This window comes from Mustela lutreola, chromosome 13, assembly GCF_030435805.1.
Source record: "Mustela lutreola isolate mMusLut2 chromosome 13, mMusLut2.pri, whole genome shotgun sequence".
Lineage (NCBI taxonomy): Eukaryota > Metazoa > Chordata > Mammalia > Carnivora > Mustelidae > Mustela > Mustela lutreola.
Genome location: NC_081302.1, coordinates 71,953,650 through 71,976,162, shown reverse-complemented (window position 1 = coordinate 71,976,162; position 22,513 = coordinate 71,953,650). Strand labels below are relative to the sequence as shown.

General features: G+C 33.3%; 1 protein-coding gene and 1 pseudogene across 7 annotated transcripts in view; one reads left to right on the top strand and one right to left on the bottom strand.

The window, feature by feature from the left end:
• The window catches only part of PDS5B (PDS5 cohesin associated factor B), a 204,956-nt gene that overhangs the window by 68,060 nt on the left and 114,383 nt on the right, over nucleotides 1-22,513 (top strand). For 3 of the 7 annotated variants that reach the window (XM_059144772.1, XM_059144773.1, XM_059144769.1), the window contains exons 1-6: nucleotides 9,266-9,285; nucleotides 11,318-11,444; nucleotides 14,358-14,561; nucleotides 17,429-17,515; nucleotides 17,626-17,723; nucleotides 18,344-18,470. In XM_059144772.1, the coding sequence (XP_059000755.1) occupies nucleotides 11,337-11,444; nucleotides 14,358-14,561; nucleotides 17,429-17,515; nucleotides 17,626-17,723; nucleotides 18,344-18,470 (624 nt within the window). In that variant the 5' untranslated portion in view covers nucleotides 9,266-9,285; nucleotides 11,318-11,336. Of the gene's footprint in view, nucleotides 1-777; nucleotides 922-9,264; nucleotides 9,286-11,317; nucleotides 11,445-14,357; nucleotides 14,562-17,428; nucleotides 17,516-17,625; nucleotides 17,724-18,343; nucleotides 18,471-22,513 lie in introns of those variants that run through there. The other 4 variants (XM_059144770.1, XM_059144768.1, XM_059144775.1 and 1 more) reach the window with 3 other exon arrangements.
• On the bottom strand, nucleotides 4,931-6,014 carry LOC131813630 (methylmalonic aciduria and homocystinuria type D homolog, mitochondrial-like; annotated as a pseudogene).

Below are 22,513 nucleotides of genomic sequence, written 5' to 3'. Positions count from 1 at the left end.
GGAGCAACAGAGCCACGTTGCAGGAGTGTAGATGCAGAGAAGGGAATCATCTGTTGCTGTTTTTGAAGTCCACTACAATGATTACAGCAAAAGCATTATTGCTGGTGATGGTAGGTGTTGGAAATTGTTAGTATGAAACGTAGTTGGGAACTGAAGATGTGAAGGTAGAAAATATACTTTTTGCAAATATACTTTTGGCTGTGAAGGTAATTTAAGAGAGAAGATGGTAGTAGCTGGAGGGGTATTTGTAGTCTAAGCAGGTAGCTATAGTATTCCTTCCTCTCAAGAACAGAATGTATTGTGAGAGAAGGCATCTAGTAAACACTGAGGGTGCTTATGCAGAGGAAAGAGGAGACTATTAGTGAAGTCAGTCTTCGATAAACCTATAGAGGATGGGGTTTTGTGTACCTGTGAAGGGATTTGTTTTTGATATAAGGTTAACATACTTTCTAATAACAGGAAGGAAGGGAGAATGGGTATGAATGCAGTAGGTGAGCCAATAGATTAGTGATGGGAGACTGAGGGAAGTTCCTCTTTGTTAGAGCTTCTATGAAATGGAGGCAAGTTATTTTGGGGCAGGGGGGTTGTCTAAGAATTTGTTGATGAGGTTTGATGTGCATAGAAGAATACGTAATTTTATTCTCCCACTGAATAGGACATTGAGCTGATGACTAACTAGAGAAATACCAGTCATTCAGTAAATGAGAGATACTATCATTATTAATATAAAAATACTATTTTATTTATTTTGAAAGATTTTATTTATTTATTTGACAGACGGAGATCACAGAGAAGCGGGCAGAGAGTGTGGAGGAAGCAGGCTCCCTGCTGAGCACAGAGCCTGATGTGGGGCTCAATCCCAGGACCCTGGGATCATGACCTGAGCCGAAGGCAGAGGCTTTAACCCACTGAGCCACCCAGGTGCCCCATAAAAATACGTTTTAAAGAGATTTAACTATACCTTCTATACTGTTAGATACAGGTACTACTTGAGATGTTTTAGGGACTGGGCTCTTTTTTCTGTTTGAACCAGTTAAGTTTAACTTTATTTCCTTCTGTAAGAGTGATGGTCCTTAAAAAGAATGTAGGCAAGAAATACATTTAACCTTTTGTAAATAAACATTGCCAAATATATGAACGGAAGGAGTTATTTTCTGAAAGGACTTCCTAAACCATTTAAAATTACTTTGTTTTACCAGAACTCAAAGGGATAATTATTAAATAGACTTAATTTGAATTTAAAAAAAGATTAATTCAAGTTGCATGGTGGCTTAGTGGTAACATTGTATATGGAAAAAAGTAGCTTTTTGTTTGAATAGTTGGAAAATATGTAAACGTGGCCTTAAGGTTCTATATTTAGGGAAAATTGACATAATTTATTTGTCTTTTATTCTCTTAGAAAATACTCACAATAGCTTTTTAATTGTCCCTGACCTAAGAATAAGCCTAACTTCTTATACTCTGTAAGGACTATGGACTGGAAGAGTTGTCTTTATGGAGGGCACCATCTGCTGGTTGTAAGAGGTACCGATTTTGGGAAGACTACCTTCTGCAATTACCATACTCTTTACAAATCATATTTTCTTTCTAATTCCACCTTTACATGGTAAAGTCCCAGGAAGAAAATTAGATCTTAATAAACATGGCCATGTATGGATTTGATTTGTGACCCTGAACTTGTCACATACTGGATTTTTAAGCACATTCATCATAAAAATGGCAGATGTCTGTCTTTATCTCTTTTCAGTTCAATTAAGAATGATTATTCCTATTACTCTTACCCTTACTCTTCATTTGCATTCACTGAAAGGAACTTGATATTTTTGCTTCAGTCTTATTTCATCTTAACATTTATTTACATCTGATAATATCAGAATGAAGAATGATGATACCATTGACTTTTTTTGTTGTTGTTCCTAGAACTGTCAGTATGATTTTTAAAAATACTGATATGTTTTAATTAATGATCATTTTATTTGAACTTATTCCAAGAGTATACAAGCTGTTTAGTATTAGAATATTTTCTTGTGTTTTACTTAATTGTTCTTACTGGACATAAAATGTAAATATAACAAATGTTGCATATAATAAAAGTAAAAACTTTTCTGAAAGTATTTGTTTCACATTACCCTTTGAAAGGAGGGAAATTCTGGATTATCATGGTTTTGCTATAAATTGGTGAAATTAAAAGTGTGTACATTTTGGGTGCCTGGTGGCTCAGTTGGTTAAGTGACTGCCTTTTGCTTAGGTCGTGATCTCGGGGTCCTGGGATGAGTCCTTCGGCAGGCTCCCTGCTTAGCAGGGAGTCGCTCCTCCCTTGTGCTCTCCCCCCTCTTATGCTCATTCTCTCTCTCAAATAAATAAATAAGATCTTAAAAAAAAGAAGTGTGTACATTTTAGGTGGAGAAAGGAATTAGTCCTTTCTTAGTTCCGTAGTGTATATAGTATATAAAATGTATTCTGACACTGGTCATTTTATATAAATTATTTTTTAAGTACAGTTACTATTTTCTCATTTTCAATGTAAATAATTGTAATCCCATAGAGATGAAATAAGTTGTCAGATAACTTCTTTGACAGTCTGTTAAACCTAAGAGGAGCAGCTATATATCACTATCTCTTATTTTTTATTTCTGATAACAATTGAAGATCCTGTTTATTTCCTGTACCCTTCTCTTCTTCCCCAGTATTGGTCCCTCTCCCTCTTTCTTCTTTACTCCTTTTTTTTCTCTTTCTTTGCAGTTTGGTGTTTATTCCTATTATTCTCTGGAAACTTCTTTCTTAAAGATCACCTTGTTAGGTCCAAGGCAGTATTTGGTCATTTTATATGTATTTCTGAAATAATGAGCACTGTATGCCACCCCTTCATCTTCAAACTTTTTTTCCTAGGCTTAAAAAATTATTTTTTGCTTTTTTACCTTTTCTAACAACATTCTCTTTTTCTTCTGTCCCCTCCCCATATCAATATAGATACTTCCTCAAGGTTAAGTCTTGATATCTTAGCTAATCCTATACATTTTCTTAATTGATCTTGTAAATTCATAAAACATGAGCTATGCATGGTCCTAATATATTTTCTGCCCTTTATGTTCTCTAAAATTTCAGATCTACATTTTTAGTTGCCTTGTAGACTAAATTTTTTCCCTGAGACTTGATCTTTCTCTGGTTTTTCCCTATCTCCATTATGATGAGCATATATTTTGCTTGTTATTACATTTCTAGTGTTTAGCATGGTATATTGCCCAAGTAAATTCTCATTTACTTAGGTACTTAAATATTTACTTGTAATTGACTTTAAGGAACAAAGGCTTTGAATCTTGTAATCATCTTCTACTTCTCTATTATTTTTTTTCTACTTCTTTTTAAAAATCATTCATAAGTCTTTGAATCTATTTTCTTGTTTTCCCATGACTTCCTATAGTCAGCTCCTCCTCCTTTCCTGCAATTTTGTAGTGGTTTCCTAACTGGTTTTACTGTATTTGATTTTGCCTCTCTCGGGGTTGTATTCCCTGTCAAACCACCATTTCTTAGAATAGTTCTGGTCATTCCCTCAGGAAGGATTTCCAGAGTACCTACTTTGTATGTGGCTCTGTAATAGATACTAGCATAAAAATGGTATACAGTCCTTGGCTTACAGAGCTGATAGCTTAGTAAGAGAAATAGACATAGACTAAGTTCACTAAATATGATAAATGCTAGTTATGATGTATTCAGTTTTTTAGCTGTAGGGGGTGGAGCCTTGCTCTGCTTGGAGATGTCAGGGAAAGCTTAAACATAGACTTACAGACTTGAGACTTTAAGGTACGTAGAGTTTGCTTGGTAGACATGTCTTATTATGAAGAAACGTCTTCTATATATTCACAGAAGTATTTCAGATGTGCTTCTAATACTGTTATTTATAAAACTGAAGTGCATACTGAGTAGACCTGCCCCTTTGTTGGCTCTTATCTTTTCCTCCTTAGCTCCCTTTACTTCCTCCCACCTTTTTCTTCAGTCACACTTCTAGATCCCAAGTAAAAATTTTGAACTTTCTTCTCTAGATTAGTAACACATTTGAACTGGTTTTTTTTTTCTGTCCTTTTTTTGTTCTGTATATTATTACCAGCTTCATTTCCATTTACTTAGAGAAGTGGGCTTTCTTTCAATCTTGTATTTTCTAAGATTGTTATTTCTGTTAGGATAATTTTAGAATTTACTGTGATTTAATTATTTAGGGGGATTTTTTGGAATAGATTTTTGAGATCCGTCTTATTCATTTTGCTTTATAGTCACTGCTAAAGAGTCATGCAAGTAATAAGGACTTGACAAATTTTTGACTGTGACAAATTTTTTGACTATGTGGATGAGTTTATTTTACAGAGGCACCATGTCTACCTTTTTTATTTGCAGTCTGTGGTCATAATTGTGTATCTCTTGTTAGGAATGGTCAGCATCAGCTTTTATTTCTGTCAAGGCAAGGCAGAGACTCTCTTGACTTCCAGGTTCTGTGGAAAACTGGGAATCCTATCACATTTATTTACCTTCCCCTGAAATGATTTGTTCTGGACCTTTGCTAAATATCTTCTTTGGCCGAGGGAACATAGCTATGACCTTGGTTCTTGCTTTTCCTAATCTGAGTTCATGTAATTGTTCTCCCATATCATAATCTAAAAGTTTTTGTATTTTGCCCCACCCCCCCCAAATGTGTGTTTTATTTTTAGAGAGAAATAAAACTGAGGTTTTTTCCAGTAAAGGGAAGATACAGCAGTATGAGATCATGTCCTGGTTACTTGTTAATTATCACATTCTATACAATATGGATGTGATCAACATGTATTCAGTGATAGTATGAATAAACATTTGAGATGTAAAAATCACATGCCACTTACCAATGTTGTAAACCCATAAATGTCTAAATAAATACCTAGAAATAAGTAAATTTTAGAAACTGAAGCTTTTCGCAGTGTTTATAGATCAACCCAAATGGTAGATACAAATAGTATAAATAAATTGACATTACTGTTAGTTTCCACCTAATTTCTTCATAAAATGGCTGTCTAGTGTTGCATTAGTGAAGATACTTCCTACAACCACATGGGTACCCCAGAGCCTATGATGAATCACTTTACAGCAGCCAAGATCATCCACAGAGAATCCTAAATGTCAATAGTGTTCATCTGTCTCAAAAAGAATGTTGTTGGTCTGTGTTCCAAAATATACTAACCAGATGATGGGTCAGTTAAGTCAGTACAATACCTTTCAGCTCGAAGAGCATAGCAAATTTTCTTAGCACCATTAATGAACTTTTCTAAAAGCATTTCTCTTTCATTTTCTGCCTCTTTGCTCCAAAAAGTCTTATCATTCTTAGTTTTCTGTGTTATAGTCAGAATCATTAGTTTGTTGGTAGCTCCTTCTGGAAACAGTGACTCAAAATCTCTTTGCAGCAATTCTGGACATGTCTGGATTGCACACTCTATTTTGGCATTTTCAAAGTAAGTTTCTGCACTGCTGATTTCTTGTTCAGGTGCATTATTACTGTGAAATTCATTCACATACTGTGCCATCACAAACTCGTGTCTCACTTGATAAAGATTTTGCTAGAACATTAGGTAAAGTTTTGCGAACCTGGCTTTTCTTCTGTGATGATTTTCTTCTGTGATCTCCCATTGAGATGACAATCAAAACCTATGTTCCCAGGAAGCTGGAATCTCTGATTCTGAGGTTGAAATGGTCCTAGAGCTTTATCAGGCCATACTGTTAGAGAGCATATATCTGGAGGTGCAAGGGCCACATGAGAGTCATCAGAACCTGAAGATCCTGCAGTTGAAAGTGCTTGGGGATTGACAGCCCTTTTAACTAAAGAGCAAAATCCTGGGAAATAGGAAACCAACCAGTCTAGCTCTATTACAGATCACAGTGGCAGAGGCAAAATATCTTTCCTTTTGTAATGTTATTCTGAGGGCTGTGACACCAAGATGGGTGAATTTAGAGGGGCTGTTGTAAGTGGAAACCATCCATACCAGTCCCGCTGCCATTTCCAGCTTATATTTTGCTTTTATATTAGGCCATGAATCTACCTGGAATTCCTTTTGTGTAAGCTGTGATATATAGGTTGATGTCATTTTTTGGAGGGGGAGTATTAAAGCGTCTCAGAACTTGAAAAAATTTCAACTTTCAAAAACTTTTTGAGCTAAGATTTATATAGCATAAAATTAACACTTTTTACCTATTTCAAGTGTACAATTCAGTGATTTTTAGGCAAATTTCCTGAGTATTGGGGTGTCTGGGTGGCTCAGTTGATTAAGCTTCTGCCTTTGGCTCAGGTTATGATCCCAGGGTCCTGGGATGGAGCCCCACATTGGGCTCCCTGCTTGGCAGGGAGCCTGCTTCTCCCTCTCCCTCTGCCCTTCCGACATGCTCTCTCTCTCCGTGTGAAATAGATAAAATTTTTAAAAAATGGGTTTATTGAACTGAACTGATACAGAAAGAAAAACTGCATACATATGGTATGCAAAACCTATGATACCATTACCACATAGCTGTCACTTGCTGTAAACACAGTCACTTCCAGAAGTTTCCTTGTGTTTTTGCTTTTTTGTCTTTGTAAGAACACACAATGTGAAATCGACCCTCTTAACAAATTCTTAAGTGTACAACGCTGTATTAACTATAGATGCTATGTTGTATAGAACATCTCAGAATTTAATCATATTGTAAAACTCTAACTTTACACCCATTGAATAACAACTCTCCATTTTCTCCTCTCATCTCCTGGCAACCACTATTCTGTTTTCTTTGTCTTCTAAGTTTGACTATTTTAGTTATCTCCTATAAATGGGATCATGCAGTATTTGCCCTTATGTGATTGACTTATTTCACTCAGCATGTCTTTCATTTCCATTCATATTGTTGCAAATGGTAGGAGTTTCTTCTTTTTGAGCCTGAGTAATGTTCTGTTGTATGTATAAACCTCTTTTTCTTCATCCATTCATCTATTGATGAGCATTTGGGTTCTTTCTGTATTTTGGCTTTTGCGAATAATACTGCAGTGAAAATGGGTGTGCACATACTTCTTGGACTTACTGATTTCCTTTTTTTGGGAGGTATATATACCCAGGATCAGGGTTGCTGGATTGTCTGGTAGTTCTATATTTAATTTTTTGAGGAAACTTCGTACTGCTTTTCATAGTGGGTGTATCATTTTACATTTGCACCAACAGTGTACAAGAATTCTTTGTTCTTCACCTCTTTGTCAACACTTGTTAGCTTTGATAATGGCCACCCAGCAGGAGTGAAGTGATAACCTGTTCTTGATTTGCAATTCTCAGTTGTGAAAATAGGAAGTTTTCTTCTAAAGTCAAGAACAAGACAAGGATGCCCACTCTTGCCACTTCTATTCAGCATGGTACTAGAAGTCCTACCCAGCATTTAGGCATTAAAGGCAAGAAATAAAAGGAATCCAAATTGGAAAAGAAATAAATTCCCCTGTTCACAGATGACATGATCTTATATGTAGAAAACTCTTAAAGACCCTACAAAAAAACTTTTAGAACTAATAAATTCTGTTAAGTTGCAGGATACAAAATCAACATGCAAAAATCAGTAACCTTTTGAGATACTACCAATGAACTCTTTGAAAAGGAGATTAACAAAAGAATTCCTTCACAATAGTATCAAAAAGAAAAAAGTTACTTTACAGTAAACTTTACCAAGGAAGTCAAAGTTGTATACTGAAAACTGTAATATGTTGGTGAAAGAAATAAGACATAAATGGAAAGATAATCCAGTGTTCATGGATTGGAAGACTTAATACTATTGAAATGTTAGGCAGTATTTGGAACTTTTCGTTTTGTTCTCTCTGATTTTTTTCTTACTGATATGCCCTGCTGTTGTTTTTCATATATTAAATTTCATGTATAAAACATGAAGGGTCTGTTTGTAAGCTAGTATTTCCCATTGATCCTTTTTTCCCCCGTGCACCAGTAAGTACCATGTCATCTAAGTAGATTACTTTAGCTTTATAGTGGGTTTTAATATTTGAGAACAAATTCATTTATAGTGTTTTTCTTCAAGTAGCTTGCTATTTTTGGCCTTTTGCATTTACATATAAATTTTTAAAAAATTTTTTCAAAATCAAAACTTGGGCTTGATTGGGATTATATTGACTATGTAAACACTGGGAAGATTTGCTGTCCTTATGGTATTTGAAACTTCCAATCCAGTCTATAATATCTCTTCATTTATTTAGGTTTTCTTTAATTTCTGTCAATGATTTTTCTCTGTAAAAGCACATCTTTTGTTAGATTCACTTGTAGATAGTTTATGCTTTTCTATGTAAATTGCATTTTTAAACTTTTTATTTGCTATCCATATGAATACAGTTGATTGGCTTGCATTTATTTATTTATTTTTATTGTAAAGATTTTTTTTATTTATTTGACAGAGAGAGATCACAAATAGGCAGAGAGGCAGGCAGAGAGAGAGAGAGAGAGAGAGGAGGAAGCAGGTTCCCTGCTGAGCAGAGAGCCCGATGCAGGACTCGATCCCAGGACCCTGAGATCATGACCTGAGCTGAAGGCAGTGGCTTAACCCACTGAGCCACCCAGGCGCCCTGATTGGTTTGCTTTTAAACCTTTTTAGTTTGCTATAGGTGTAAAGTTAAAAAGTAGTACACAGAATTCTGTAACCTTTCCGCATCTTCTGCCAGTGGTGACATATTATGTAACTGAAGTGTATAATATCAAATAAGGAAATTGACACTGATATAATATTGTTAATTAGATAACTGATTTTATTCAGTTTTCTTAAGTTTTTGCATAATATTTTTTCTCTTTCTCTTTCTGTCTCTGTGTAGTTCTGTATAGTTTGTTCCTGTATATAGATTCATGTCATTACTGTAGCAGTCAAGATATGGAATTATAAAGGAATTCCATGATGCTTACCTCTTAGTCTCATTTGTGTACCCCAGCAGCCACTAATTTGTTCTCCATGTCTGTAGTTTTATCATTTTGAGAATATTAGATTAATGAAACCATGTAGCCTGTATCCTTTTGAGATTGGCTCTTCCAATAAGCATAAGGACAGTTAAGTTATTGCATGTTTCAGTAAGTTCTTATTATTGCTGTGTAGTATTTCATTGTATGGATTTATCAGAGTTTGTTTAACCATTCATTCATTGAAGGGCTTTGAGTTGCTTCCGGTTTTGGGGTATATGAATAAGGCTTTTACAAATATTCCTGTACAGATTTGCATAAACACTGGCTTTCATTTCGTGGGAAAAATTCCAAAGAGTGCAGTTGCTGTTTGGTAAGTGCATGTTCAGTTTTATGAGAAACTGCCAGATTATTTTCAACTATTGGTTGTACTATTTTACATTTCCACCAGCAGTGTCTAGATTCAGTTTCTTCACATCTTGCTTGCTATATTTGATGTTACTGCTATTTCCTATTTTAGCCATTTAATAGTATATAATGGTATCTCATTGTGGTTTTAATTTGCATTTTCCAGTGATTAATGGTGTTGAACATCTTTTTCATATGCTTATTTGCCATTTGAATTCCCTCTTCAAATGTCTGTTCATGTCTTTTGCCCATTTTGTAATTGGTGTTTAGTGTCTGCATGGTATATTATCTCCTTCTTTTACTTTCAGCATCTCATATCGATATATTTTTAAATGTTTTTTATAAACTCTTTATATTGAAATTTTTAAAATCTTGTTTTTTAACCTGATTATATATGTCAAATATGTATAGTGTAAAGTGCATAGTATGTGCTAAGCAATGTTGTAAGTGCTATATTTACTTATAGCTTCCAATTTTTGTTTGGCTAATTTGTTATTTTCATCCTATTCTTGAAAATTAATTCCTTGGATGTAAACTTTAGCTTTGCAATTATATTCTTTTCTCACATTGAGGATGACATTTTGTTGTTTTCTGGCTTATCTTGTGCTGACATACAAGTTTAAACTGTTCCTTTCAAAGTAATATGGTTGCTTTAAGGTTTTATTTGTCTTCTACAATTCTTATTATTTTGAGTTTAATTTTGTTTGGCTTCTTGAATTTATGGATTGATATTTTATGCTGTTCTACTCAGATAGGGGCTCTACCTTCATTTATCTTTTGGTACTTCCATGAATCGTAAGTTAAACTTTCTGTCCTTTCTTGTTCTTTATATTCTTTTGATTTCTCTTCCAGTTTGCTAATTTTAATAGCTTTTTCTAATCTGCTAATAAACTTGTCCATTGAGTTTTTAATTTTAGTTTTTGCATTTTTTGTTTTAGAAGTTTGACTTTCTGTTCTGGTTTGCTTTCTATAATTATTTATTCCTTGAGTTATTTTAGACTTTGATTTCTTTAAAATAAATAAATAAAGTAGTTTTGTAATCTGCTTGAGAATTGTAATATATGAAGTCTTTGTGTGTTCTGTCTTGGTGCCTGGTATTTCTGCTGATTCTTGCACATAATGTCATGTTTCCTTAGGTGCTTGATTATTTTTGACTTGATAATGCTCATTGTCCTAGAAACCTCATGGTGGGGATTCTCTGAGGTGTAGAATTTTACTTACATTTGGTTCTTGGTAGTACTACCAGTCAGGGGTCACTGTGTTCGTGTGTTGAGGTTCTCTGGACAACTTAGATAATGAGAACCATAGCAAATGTGCAGGCCCATGTCGAAAATCAGTTAGCTGCATTTGTTATTACGTTGCTCTGCTTAGTACCAAGGCAGCTTGCTCTGCTCTTCCCAGTGGCTGTTGATGGGGGCATGGGCACATATTGATTTCTGGCTTATCTTTGTGGGTGTTATCTTTCTGGAGTTGGGGTAGTATTGTGCATTGATATCAGGAAGGTCTCTGATATTCTATCTTGACAGGTTAAGATTTACCTCTGTCCCCGTTGCCTCATAAGATGACCAAACTGAATTCTAGATTTGTTAGGGTTGGCAAATGCCCTCAGGGTGTCAATGGATATAATGCTCCAGTACCCCTTTTACCTCTTTGGATTCCTGTATTCTCTTTTATTTGGGACAAGTAATTTGTGGTGCTTTAAAAAATAAGCTTGTTTTGGATGGCTTTTTTCCCCTATTATTTATAGTTTTTGTAGTTGGATGGTTAGTGCAAATTACCCGACTTACAATTAGTAGAAATGGAAGTGAAAATATAATTGAAAAAAAATTGGGGAAGTGCTTAATAAAATGTTTTTCATTAATTAGATAAGTGAGATACTATAAATTAGGAAGTAGTTATAAATTATTTGGTTGGGAGGACAGGCTACCTTTCATGTTTATTATTAATTTAGTTTATACCAATTTTTTTGTTTGCTTCTAATTGTTTTCTTGTTTTAGGGGTAAAAATATTTCCATCATGGCTCATTCAAAGACAAGAACCAATGATGGAAAAATTACTTATCCTCCTGGTGTCAAGGAAATCTCAGATAAAATATCTAAAGAGGAGATGGTGAGACGGTTAAAGGTGAGTAAAATTATGTTTTGGGGTATCTGTTTAGGGTGGGGGTTACCTATGGAAATCACATAGGGCTATATTTTGTTAGGGCACCTTAAAAAAGCAAATGAAAGCTAAAAATGGCAGGGAGAGGATTGAGGAGAGTGGAAATAGGTAAAGAACTGTAGGGTTTCCTTGGCTACTGTTAATGGGAGAGCAGCCGGAAAGGTGAAGCTTTTCTAGGGCCACCTATACTTGGGTATAAAGAATAAATCTGTAGTACTCTTACATTCATTGTTGTCTGTATAGAAGTTCTTTGTCCTATATCTCATTTATTTTAAAACAACAATCATTTTAATCTGAGAAGGGAAGTTTTAAGTCTTTGTACTGAGCATTACTTACTTTAAAGTTACTTTGGAGTAGGTTAAAGAGCTTTACTTTCAGCTTCTGTCTCTGCTTCTGACATGCAGCAGTGAATCAAGATTGATGGTGACCTTCCATAGATGAAGTGGTCCTGGCTCAGTCTCTTTATATGTGTTTGAACAATATTTTACCTTTTCTTCAGGGCAGTGATGGTTGGTCCCTGTCATTGTAAAATGCTTAAAGGAGCAGAGTGGCTAACCAGAATGCTAAGCTGATTTATCAGTTAGTTGAACTGTTCTTTATTTTTGAGCATTTTTTTCCCTTCTAAATTATATCTACCTGGACATTAATTTTGCTTGATACATTATTATTTGTCCCTATTTCAAGAGTGGAAAACCTGTATTAATCATTGAAGATCCTGTAGCCTCTTTAAAGCAAAGTATTGTCTTACAGTTGTTGCTTCATGGTTTATTTTTATTAGAAGAAAAGGACTCCAATAGTCATAAATTTCCCGTAAAGTCCTAGTTTTGTGCATAAGATATTAGAATGTCAGATATTAGATTTTTTTATTCCAAGGGAAAGATACCTTTGAGCAGATTAAAATTACTAGTTAGGAACTTGTGTATATTTTGTTAAAAATAGTGAAGCTACATATCCTTTGTATGTGACACTTTTCATTTTCTCTGTATGTACATTCTCTTGACCTGTTGAATTTTTAGAGAAGTGAATACTTGATTTCCTCAGATTAGTTTTTATTTTAACAATGATAGGTAAACATCTCTGTTGTTTACAAAGAAACTATTAAATACAGAAGCTGTACTTCTAAGTTGATTAACATTTCCTTTCTTTTAGAGATGATATTTCCTCAGACATCTTTTTTAATAGATGACTTATATATGAGCAATTGAGTTTAATAACACCATTTGAATTGTAGATGGTTTTGAGGAATTCTTATTATCTAGCCCTTGTGTAAATTTGTTGTTAGTTTTGGTGGAATGATTTCCACAGTGTTCACATTTAGTGTTTGTAATATGTTTTCATTATTTTTTAGGCTTTTATGCCCAGCAGTAATCTGTCTAATATACTTTTTCTTCATTTGTTTTCCTAATTTACACTTAACCATTATTTTTAGCAACCTTCTTAGAGAAATATAAAAAGGATTTAATGATGGGCTGACAGTAATTTTTGATATGTACAATTACAGGAGTGAGTTTTATAAATTAAAACAGTTAACATGTAGGGTCATTATTTATTATTTATAGAATTTCTAGAGTTTCCTATAATAGTCTATTCAAAATATACTGAATCTCTCTTTGTGAACAGATTCTAGAAAAAGAAATGGTTTCCTGCATGTAGGTCTTTTTTTTTTTTTCCCCCTTTGCCTCTTTTCATGATATGCCTATACCGTCAAACATATATCTTAAAAGAATAAACTTTAAAAGGTGGGAGAGTAGTCCTGTACCTTGTACCCTTAAACTAACTACAGTGCCAGACTGGAAGAATTCACCTACAGTTGGTTCTGGCATCTGGCATAGTACAACTGAGGTCTCCCTCTGCCCTGTGAGGAACACTGTTTCCCAGCAAGGCAGTGGATCTAGCTCTAATGCAGAGTAGAAATCCGTGTATTTTTCAAGGACTAAGTCATAGATATTGATAGTTGGTGGCCAGTCCTATTTGTTGATTAGTATTTGCAGCACCACCTAGTGGATGCCGGATGGTCACCTTTCCATTAGAGTTTTATTTAAATGTATGTTTCTGTCAGGTTGTCAATTTAAAGTCTCATCTGAGGTAAGCATAGTATGGACTGAGGGTTCATTGTGACAACTAATAGGGAATTTAGAAAAGGCTCTTTATAGAATTCAACTGGTACCATTCTTCACCGTTTTTATTTCTGTCCTACTACTTTTATGTAAATGTTTTTGAAAAAGGAAACATTTTTTATAGGTTCTTTCTGCTTACTCCATTCATGCCATTGAGTCCTACTAAGAAACCGTCCATGTCATGTTCTCTTTTACCATGGCATAAGAAATATTTTGTTGGATGCTATGGTAGTCACTTTGTGGTAGCTTTTTAATGTTTTGGAATACGTCTACATCATCCTTTCTTAAATCTTTTATTCTTTTTTATTTGAATATATAAGTCCATGTATCTGAAGTGGTTTATGCGTCAGATGGAAAAATAAATTGTTTTTTTCTTTTTCTGGGTTTTTTCTTAAGTGTAGTAAAAGGAGTAGGTATGTTATAAAAAGAGGTTGTTCTTTTTAAGAAAGGACATACTCCTTTTAGTCCATTTGTAAAAGTGAGCCAGAAATGCCATGCAAGGCTAGTTTTACACTTTTTATCTGGTTAGCAGGTAGGATGGGTACATGAAAAGTATCTTAGCCTTTTAAAGTCTTTTAAAGAAGTTATTTTTCTTATAGTTTTTGAAAGATCTTGTTCTCTCGACACTTACAGAGGAAAAATGAAAACTACTGTATATTATTTATTTGGAAGTTAATCTTTGTAGTTAATATGGTTGTTATTTCAAATGACTATTTTTGCATGAAGGATTTCATGATTGCATTATTCTGTTTTTGAATAGATGGTTGTGAAAACTTTTATGGATATGGACCAGGACTCTGAAGAAGAAAAGGAGCTATATTTAAACCTAGCTTTACATCTTGCTTCAGATTTTTTCCTCAAGCATCCTGACAAAGATGTTCGCTTACTGGTAGCCTGCTGCCTTGCTGATATTTTCAGGATTTATGCTCCTGAAGCTCCTTACACGTCCCCTGATAAACTAAAGGCAAGTACTGATTTAAAGAATTTTCAAGATTGACTGATATTTTCATTTATCTAACTAAAATGGGACTTAAAATATTTAGATGATTTCTTCAGATTCTTTGATACTGACTATAGCAATCTTTTGTTAAACAACATCTTCTTCCTCCTCTTCTTCTTCTCCAAAGAACTCCCCGACCCCTCATTTAGTACTTACTTTTCTAAAACAGTTTTTGATCTTTAGGATAAGAAGTAGATTAGTGCATATACTTTTTATTATATGCTTTTAATATTATCATTAGTTCTATTTCAGTAGCACTTGGGGGGGGATACTTCCTTTTCCCTTTTGAACATCTATGCTGAAGCCTATATTCATTATTTAAAACATAGTATGTAGTATAAGCCTGAATTTATACTATGAATCCTAATGTGTGTGTGTGATGTGAATTGTTTGGAAGAAAATACAGTGAACAAAATTTTAATGAAAAGGTAGAAAAGACACCTAGTATTTGGTTAAAGTAGTTGTAAGTAAAGCCATATATGATTGGAAAATCTTTAAAAGATGAAAAAAGGGGAATGGCATGATTAATCCAGCTGCTAGAAAGTGTGAAATAACTAGAGCTGTGCAAAGAGATACTGAATAAAATAGGTGAGAAAACTAGAAAAACCAGTAGTAATAAAAGATAATCGTGGGGGTTCCTGGGTGGCTTAGTTGGTTAAGTGGCTGCCTTTAGCTCAGTTCTTGATCCCTGGGTCCTAGGATCAAGACCAGAGTCCAGCTTCTCTCTCTCCCTCCTTTGCCCCTCCCCCTAGCTTGTGCTCTCTCTCCCTTTTTCTCTCTTCCGCTCAAATAAGTAAATAAATAAAATCTTTAAAAAGAAAAAAAATAATTGTGGAAATTGTGGGTTAGGGAATGAGTGTATAGGAAGATTATTACTGCCATTGTGGAGAAAATGATGGCAATTTAGGTTTATTTTATTTTAACAAGTATTATTGTTAATTATGTGTTAGGAACTGGGTTTACAGTGGTGAAAAATAGTCCTGATATGATTCCTGATAATTGGGAGTGAGGAGCGTGCTCATTTGATCAAGTCTAACAGAATTCCAGTGTGGAATTTCCAAACTGGTTTGGGCATGGTTGTTTAATATTTTAATTGGTAAAAATCTCAGGACAGTGACAGTATTTGTCACTTGAAGGTAGAGTCGAAATGTAAAATTTGAGAATGGTCAGAGGTTTAAGTAGATAACATGAGCTGGTCTGTCAAGTGGTATACCCAGGTATGTATTTTCCTTTCTAATTTTAAATCTCTAATTTGGAGATGGCCTGTGGTCTTCCTTACTAGTGTCTTGTCGGCATTCTTAGGAAGAGGAAGGTCTAATTTAAGAGTGCTGCTACAGGTTTCTTTTACCCCTTGTGTATTTCTCAGTTTGCATAATCAGTGATCTATCTCAGGGCCTTGGGGTAATAAAAAGTCCTCCCAAAAGAATACCTACACATCTGTTCTATTTATAACAGGACAGTTTATAAGAAGAATATTGAGTAGCTGCAATTAAATTAGTCTTTGGAATTATTCCAGAGCTGAAAAATTTACAGTATCTTCCTTTCTCTGGTCCAATTTTTTGGTCTTCTTTAAATGCCTCTTTTCTTTTTCACTATTGATAAGCATAAAGTTTTTATTTTTCTTTGTCTGCAGTAGCAATAATAGAAAATTGTGACACTTTGATGCTTATATTTCCACTGTAAGTATTGTTATCAGAAAACCCTTTTTATACACCTGGCTTCATGTGTAGGTCAGTGATTGTTGGAGAGGTTATAAATTGGAGAGGTTATAAATGGGTGAGTGTTGTCTTTCTATCTCCAGGTAGACGTTGTGGCACTTGGTTTTCTTTTAGTCACAGTAGGAGGATTTATTCACAAAAGATGTATTTTGTACAGTACTACTATCAAAGTGACCATTTAAGAAGGATGTACTTTTCATAATTTTTTTTTGAAAAGCTAGTCATTAACTGCGTATTTTTTCCTTTTAAAAATATTCTTTATCATTTTGCTTACAAGGGAAACATTTTTCTTTTTGTTTATTTAATATTATTTATATTTATTGATTAGCATGATTGCATTGCAGAATCAGCTTTTATAATTTTACCCTTTCCCCAAATTTTAAGAACATCCTCTCCATAAAACTTGCCTTAAAGGGACATTGAACCTATCTCTATCCAGGTACAAAAGGAGGATGTAGTAAAAAAAAAAAAAAATCAAAAGCTGACAGATGGAGATAGATTGAGAAATGGTGGGAAAAAGCAAGTAATTATAATGATTAGGTAGCAAGCTTGAAAGTTAAGTTCTATGGGTCTTTTTAAAATTTCTGTTTCTGTAATCTATTATCTTTTCATTTGGTGATTTATTTTGGAATTTTAAGTTTCTTAAACTGTGTTTTTGCTGTATAATTGCCTATATCGTGCTGTTCTAGCAAACCTCATTAGCTGTCTGTCACATTATTAGTATTATCTTTGTTATCAGTATGTAATACTAATACTAATACCAATATAAAATATAACCTTCGTTATACTGATAATAGGATAAATTTTGGTTTACTAGTTTTTGGGTCTAGTTTTTTTTAACTTGCTTTAAGTGAAGTTTTTCATTCTCTAAGATGGTGGTAAATTATTTACTATTTTCCTGTGAAGGTTAATAAGATATTTAGTGTTTTCATATGATAAGGTTCTTTTAAAAAAAGTTCCAGCCATATATAGTCCTGTCTCCCCAGCCCTCTTCGGTTCTTTACAATTTATCTTGGTAGATACATGTGAGTGCTGAATTAGCTTTAGGAGTTAGTGGATATTTTCATTTAGGATCCATAATTTAAATAATACTTTGTCTCTCTTTTTTTGAAGGATATATTTATGTTTATAACAAGGCAGTTAAAGGGGCTGGAAGATACAAAGAGCCCACAGTTCAATAGGTATTTTTACTTACTTGAGGTAAGCAGTATATCTTGAGATTACATTTTAAATTGGTTTTTGTGCTTGTGTATTTTTACTAATTGAAGTGTTTACCTTTCTTTCTTTCTTTTTTTTTTGCTTATTTTTAGAACATTGCTTGGGTCAAGTCATATAACATATGCTTTGAGTTGGAAGATAGCAATGAAATTTTTACCCAGTTATACAGAACATTATTTTCAGTTATAAAGTAAGTTTATTTTACTAGGCATGTAACTTTTTTTTAAAGTATAAAGCATTTAGAACTTACAGGTGAATATGCATCAACTGTGTGTTATGATGAATATTTGGCAGGCTGAGAGTTGTAGGAACTCTAACATTTTTATAGATGTTTTAAAAATGGATAGAACTAATCAATTTTGTAGGGTATATACAAGAGTGGCATAAGGCAATCTATAGCCAATATAAATATTTTTTGGATTATATTTTTATCTTTTAATTAAATATTACTGATCCTGATTCATATAAAACTTGAGTTTTTTGTGTATTCTTTAATATTATTTATTGGAATTAATTTCAGAGCAGTTTGAGTCTCTGAATTTAAGGTAAACTAAAGATAGCATTTGATTTAATTATTTTTGATTGTGAGACTGGTTAAAATTCGGGAAAAGTAATCCAGGAAATGTAGTTTAAAAATATATTTTTGATACCACTGTAAGATATGGGAGAGAGGAAAACTTTAAATGAATATACGGAATTTGATTTAATTAATATTTTAATATCATGTTTTATAAAGTGTAGCATTTGTCAACACCATGTTATGAGTAAATCCTATACCCTTTAAATAAAATAATCTATTTTGAATTTCAGCAATGGTCACAATCAGAAAGTTCATATGCACATGGTAGATCTCATGAGTTCTATTATTTGTGAAGGTGATACAGTATCTCAGGAGCTTTTGGATACAGTTTTGGTAAATCTGGTACCTGCCCATAAGGTAAGTAGAGTATATACTGAAATATGTCTAAAGCCCATTAATTTAAGGGCAAGAGCTTGTGCTTATGTCCTAAATGTAATTTTTCCTGCTTTAGCCTTAGTTTCGGAGACTTTATTTTAATTGATTAATATTAAGATTAGTCATGTTTAATAAAACATGGTGCACTTATAGTTACTATTGAAATTAAATAGATATAGTTTATGTGGTAAAATATCTGTAATAACTCAGTTTTGCATAGGAAATGTTTCAGGAGTGATAGTTACTTAGATGCTATCACGTAACTTTGTATGTCAGGAGGCGCTGAAACCAGTTAGAGCCTTAAGTGAAAGACAACAGTAGTGTAGATGGAGAAGAGGGGTGAAGTTAAAAGGGAAGTCTTTACCAATTTTTAGAAAGAATATGTTGATGAAAGTGTTTCTTCTCTGGGTGATGTTAATCAAAATGTATGTTTGTGTGTCATGTTCTTTGAACATGATTAATTCTTCAGTATACAGCTGGAAATAATGATTCTGTGAAATAGAGAAAAGAGAGAGGTTAAAGAGAGGGAATAAATAGTCACCAGTATAAAGATCTGCAAACTGAAGACCTTTTTGGCAAAGTATAATCTGAATTTTTTAGGTATATGACATTCATACAAATAGTGCTTCAATGCAAATGACCTCATAATTTACATTTCCAAATTCTTAAAGAAAATAGTCCATCAGTGCTGAAAATCAGACATTACAAATAGACTTAAAAATTCAGATACTATATAGATAAAGATAATGAATACCCTTAAAAGGATTTAAGATAACAAATGCGTAAAGGGATCAAAGACATAAATAAATTAAAAACATGATATCTAGATTTTTGAAAGGAGAAGTTTAGGAAAAAGGTAGAAATGAGAAATGGTCATTGAAGTTAAGATCTCTATAGGATTATAAAAGATACTTAGAGAACTGGGAGATAGATCAGAGGAAATTGCATAGATAAAATAAGATAAAGGAAACATAAAAGATATTGAGACATGAAAAATAGAATGAGAAGGACCAGTATATTTAGTAGTGATTGCAGAACACAAAGTAGAAAGTGGAGAAGAAATGTTTAAATAGGAATTTGCTTAATATGTTCCAGAACTGTTGAAACAGCATGACTTTATGGGTTAAGTAGAAAAAGTGTCATGAGAGGAATAAATAAAAAAAATTCCAATCCAGGAACATCCTGGAGAAATAGAATGCCAAACCAGAGATAATCTGTGAAGCTCATAAAAAAGGCATAGCTCTCATGAAGGATTAATTATTAAACTGATTGCTCACTTTTCAGTAGCAAGGATAGATATGCCAGAAGATAATGGAACTATACTTCCAAAGTGCTAAGAAAAAATAATTGTGCATTTGTGTGTATATGTGTGTGCAGTTGTATATCCAATTTGAGTGAAATAAATACATTAAATATTCACTTGTCAAGATTCTTCCTGAAAGAACTAGTATGTGAGTACTGTAGAATGATGGAAATTGAATTAATAGAAGCAAGAAGGAAGAAATAATGGTGAACAAAGAAATGCTTTAAATAAGAACTTACCTATAAAAAAATACTAGCAATAATAATTATAATGATTAAAGAGATTAATAAATGACCCAGAACTACTGAATACAAAGAACATAGAAGATTCAGTGGCTTAATGGAGTTAATGAGTGATTTAATTTGGGTGGTGATCAGGAGTATAGAGCTATTGATTAACTTCTAACTTGAAATGAAGTATTCGTATTACAATGTTCAGGATTACAGTAAAAGGAAGAATTACAATAAATGTAAATGGTCTAAATTTACAATTTAAAACAGATTGTCAGATTTTTTGAAAATAATCCAGCTGTTCAATAAGAAATAAGAACAAAATACAGTCACAAAAAGGTTGAGAGCTTTTAAAAGGATTGAAAGGGGTGCCTGGGTGGCTCAGATGGCTAAATGTCTGCTTTGGGCTTGGGTCCTGATCTCTGGGTCCTGGGACTCAAACCTGCTTCTCCCCCTGCCTCTGCCTCTTCCCCTGCTCATGCTCTCCCTCTGTATCTTTCAGTCTCAAATGAACAAGTAAAATCTTAAAAAAAAAAAAAAAGGATGGAAAAAAGACTTGCCAGGAATGTATTAACTGAAAGAAAACTGAAGCAGCTTGTACTATGGTTAGATGTAATAGTCTTTAATGGGTAAAGAAGGAGTTTGTAGAAGGATAAAAGGTTTAGTTCTCAGGAAGATTTTAAAACTTGTACGTACATAGGCTGAAAATAGATATAACACTTTTCTCAGTGATTATAAATTAAGTAGATCAGTAGATTATAAGAATATTGAGGATTTGAAGCAAAAACAAATTTATAGCAACCATAATTTGTCAAAAGAATCATAGTGGGAATTATAAAATATTTAGAAATGATAATTAAAATGATAACATATTAAAACTTCTGGGATACAACTTAAAATGTTTTATAAGTCTAATTTTATTAGCTAAGTGTCCAATTCAAGAAGTTATAAAAATATCAGAATATACAGAGTATGTAAGGAAGAACAGAATGAAATACAGAAGTCAGTGAAATAGACCTTTGCCTCAGGTCTTGATCCTGAAGTACTGGGATTGAGTCCCACATTGGGGGGGGGGGGGCGCTGCTCAGCAGGGAGTCTGCTTCTTGGCCCCTCTCCTGGTTCATGCTTTCTTTCTCTGTCTCTCTCTCTCACACTCTCTCAAATAAATACAATTTTTAAAAGAAAAAAAAATACAGTGACATTTGACAAAATCTCAAAGCTGGCAATTTGAAAAATCTATTAAGCAAATCCTTGGCAAGTTGAATCAGAAAAAAGGAGATGGGATCAATATACAGTTTTAGAATGAAATGGGAACAGCAGACGTTAAAAAAATAAAAAAATAATTCCATGAAGAGTATTTTATGGTAACATACTTGGAATTAGGTAAAAGAAATTCCTAGAAACTATAACCTGCCAAACTTGTCTCAAGAGAAGATCTTGAATAACCTTTAACCAGCAAAAGAAATCTAATTGGTCTTAAATACTGTATCCATAAAATGAACAAAATCCCTTCCTCCTAAACAACAGTAGCAACCATAATGAAAGCAACAGCAGCAGAATACAAACTTACCACAGAAGACTGAGTCAGGAGATACCTTCTAATCATTTGAGTAGCATTACAATCTTAATATCAAGCAAACTTTTCCAAATTATAGAAAAGGAAGAAATGTTCCACAATTCGCCTTATGAGTAGAATGTAGGGAAACTAGACAAAACCAAGCAAGTAAGAAGAATCATAGACTAATTTAAAGTTACAATCACATAAATTCAACATAAAATAGTAGCATTTGGAATGGCATAAACAAGTATTGCTAATGAGCAAATTAGTTTTATTTTAGGAATATATGATAGATTAACATTAGAAAATGTTAACAATAGACTAAGATATTTGTGTAAATTAATGGATCAAAGGAAAAAGTATCAATAGATGTAGAAGGGCATGTGATAAAATTCAGTATGAATTACGATAAAACCTCTTGGCAGATTTGAAATAGAAAGACACTTCCATAGAGTGATAAGGACATGTATGATACTGTACTTAATGGTGAAATGCTGAAGCATATTTTTTTGAAGTTTAGTAACACGTCTCCGGAAAAAGGCAACACTGCCATTTCTAATCAGCATTAATTAATGTCTTAAGTTAGTGAAATAAAATGAGATAAATAGGGTAAAAGGATCAGAAAGAAGAAATAAACTGAAATTATTTGCTGATAATATGTAGAAAACACAAAGCCATATACAGATAAGTTTCTAGAACAAAGAAAATTCTACAAGGTTGCTAGATATAAGTTCAATGTATATGAAAAGCCATTGGTATAATTTAATACATTTGTAGCTTTAACAAAGACTTGAGCTGATTAGAAATTTCACAAAAATGTGCAACTTTATGTTAAATCATTATAGTTGACTAAAAAGTATAAGGACTTAACTTAGCTCCATGATTTGTTATATTTATGGGATAGGAAGCTCAGTATTATAATGATGCCAGATTT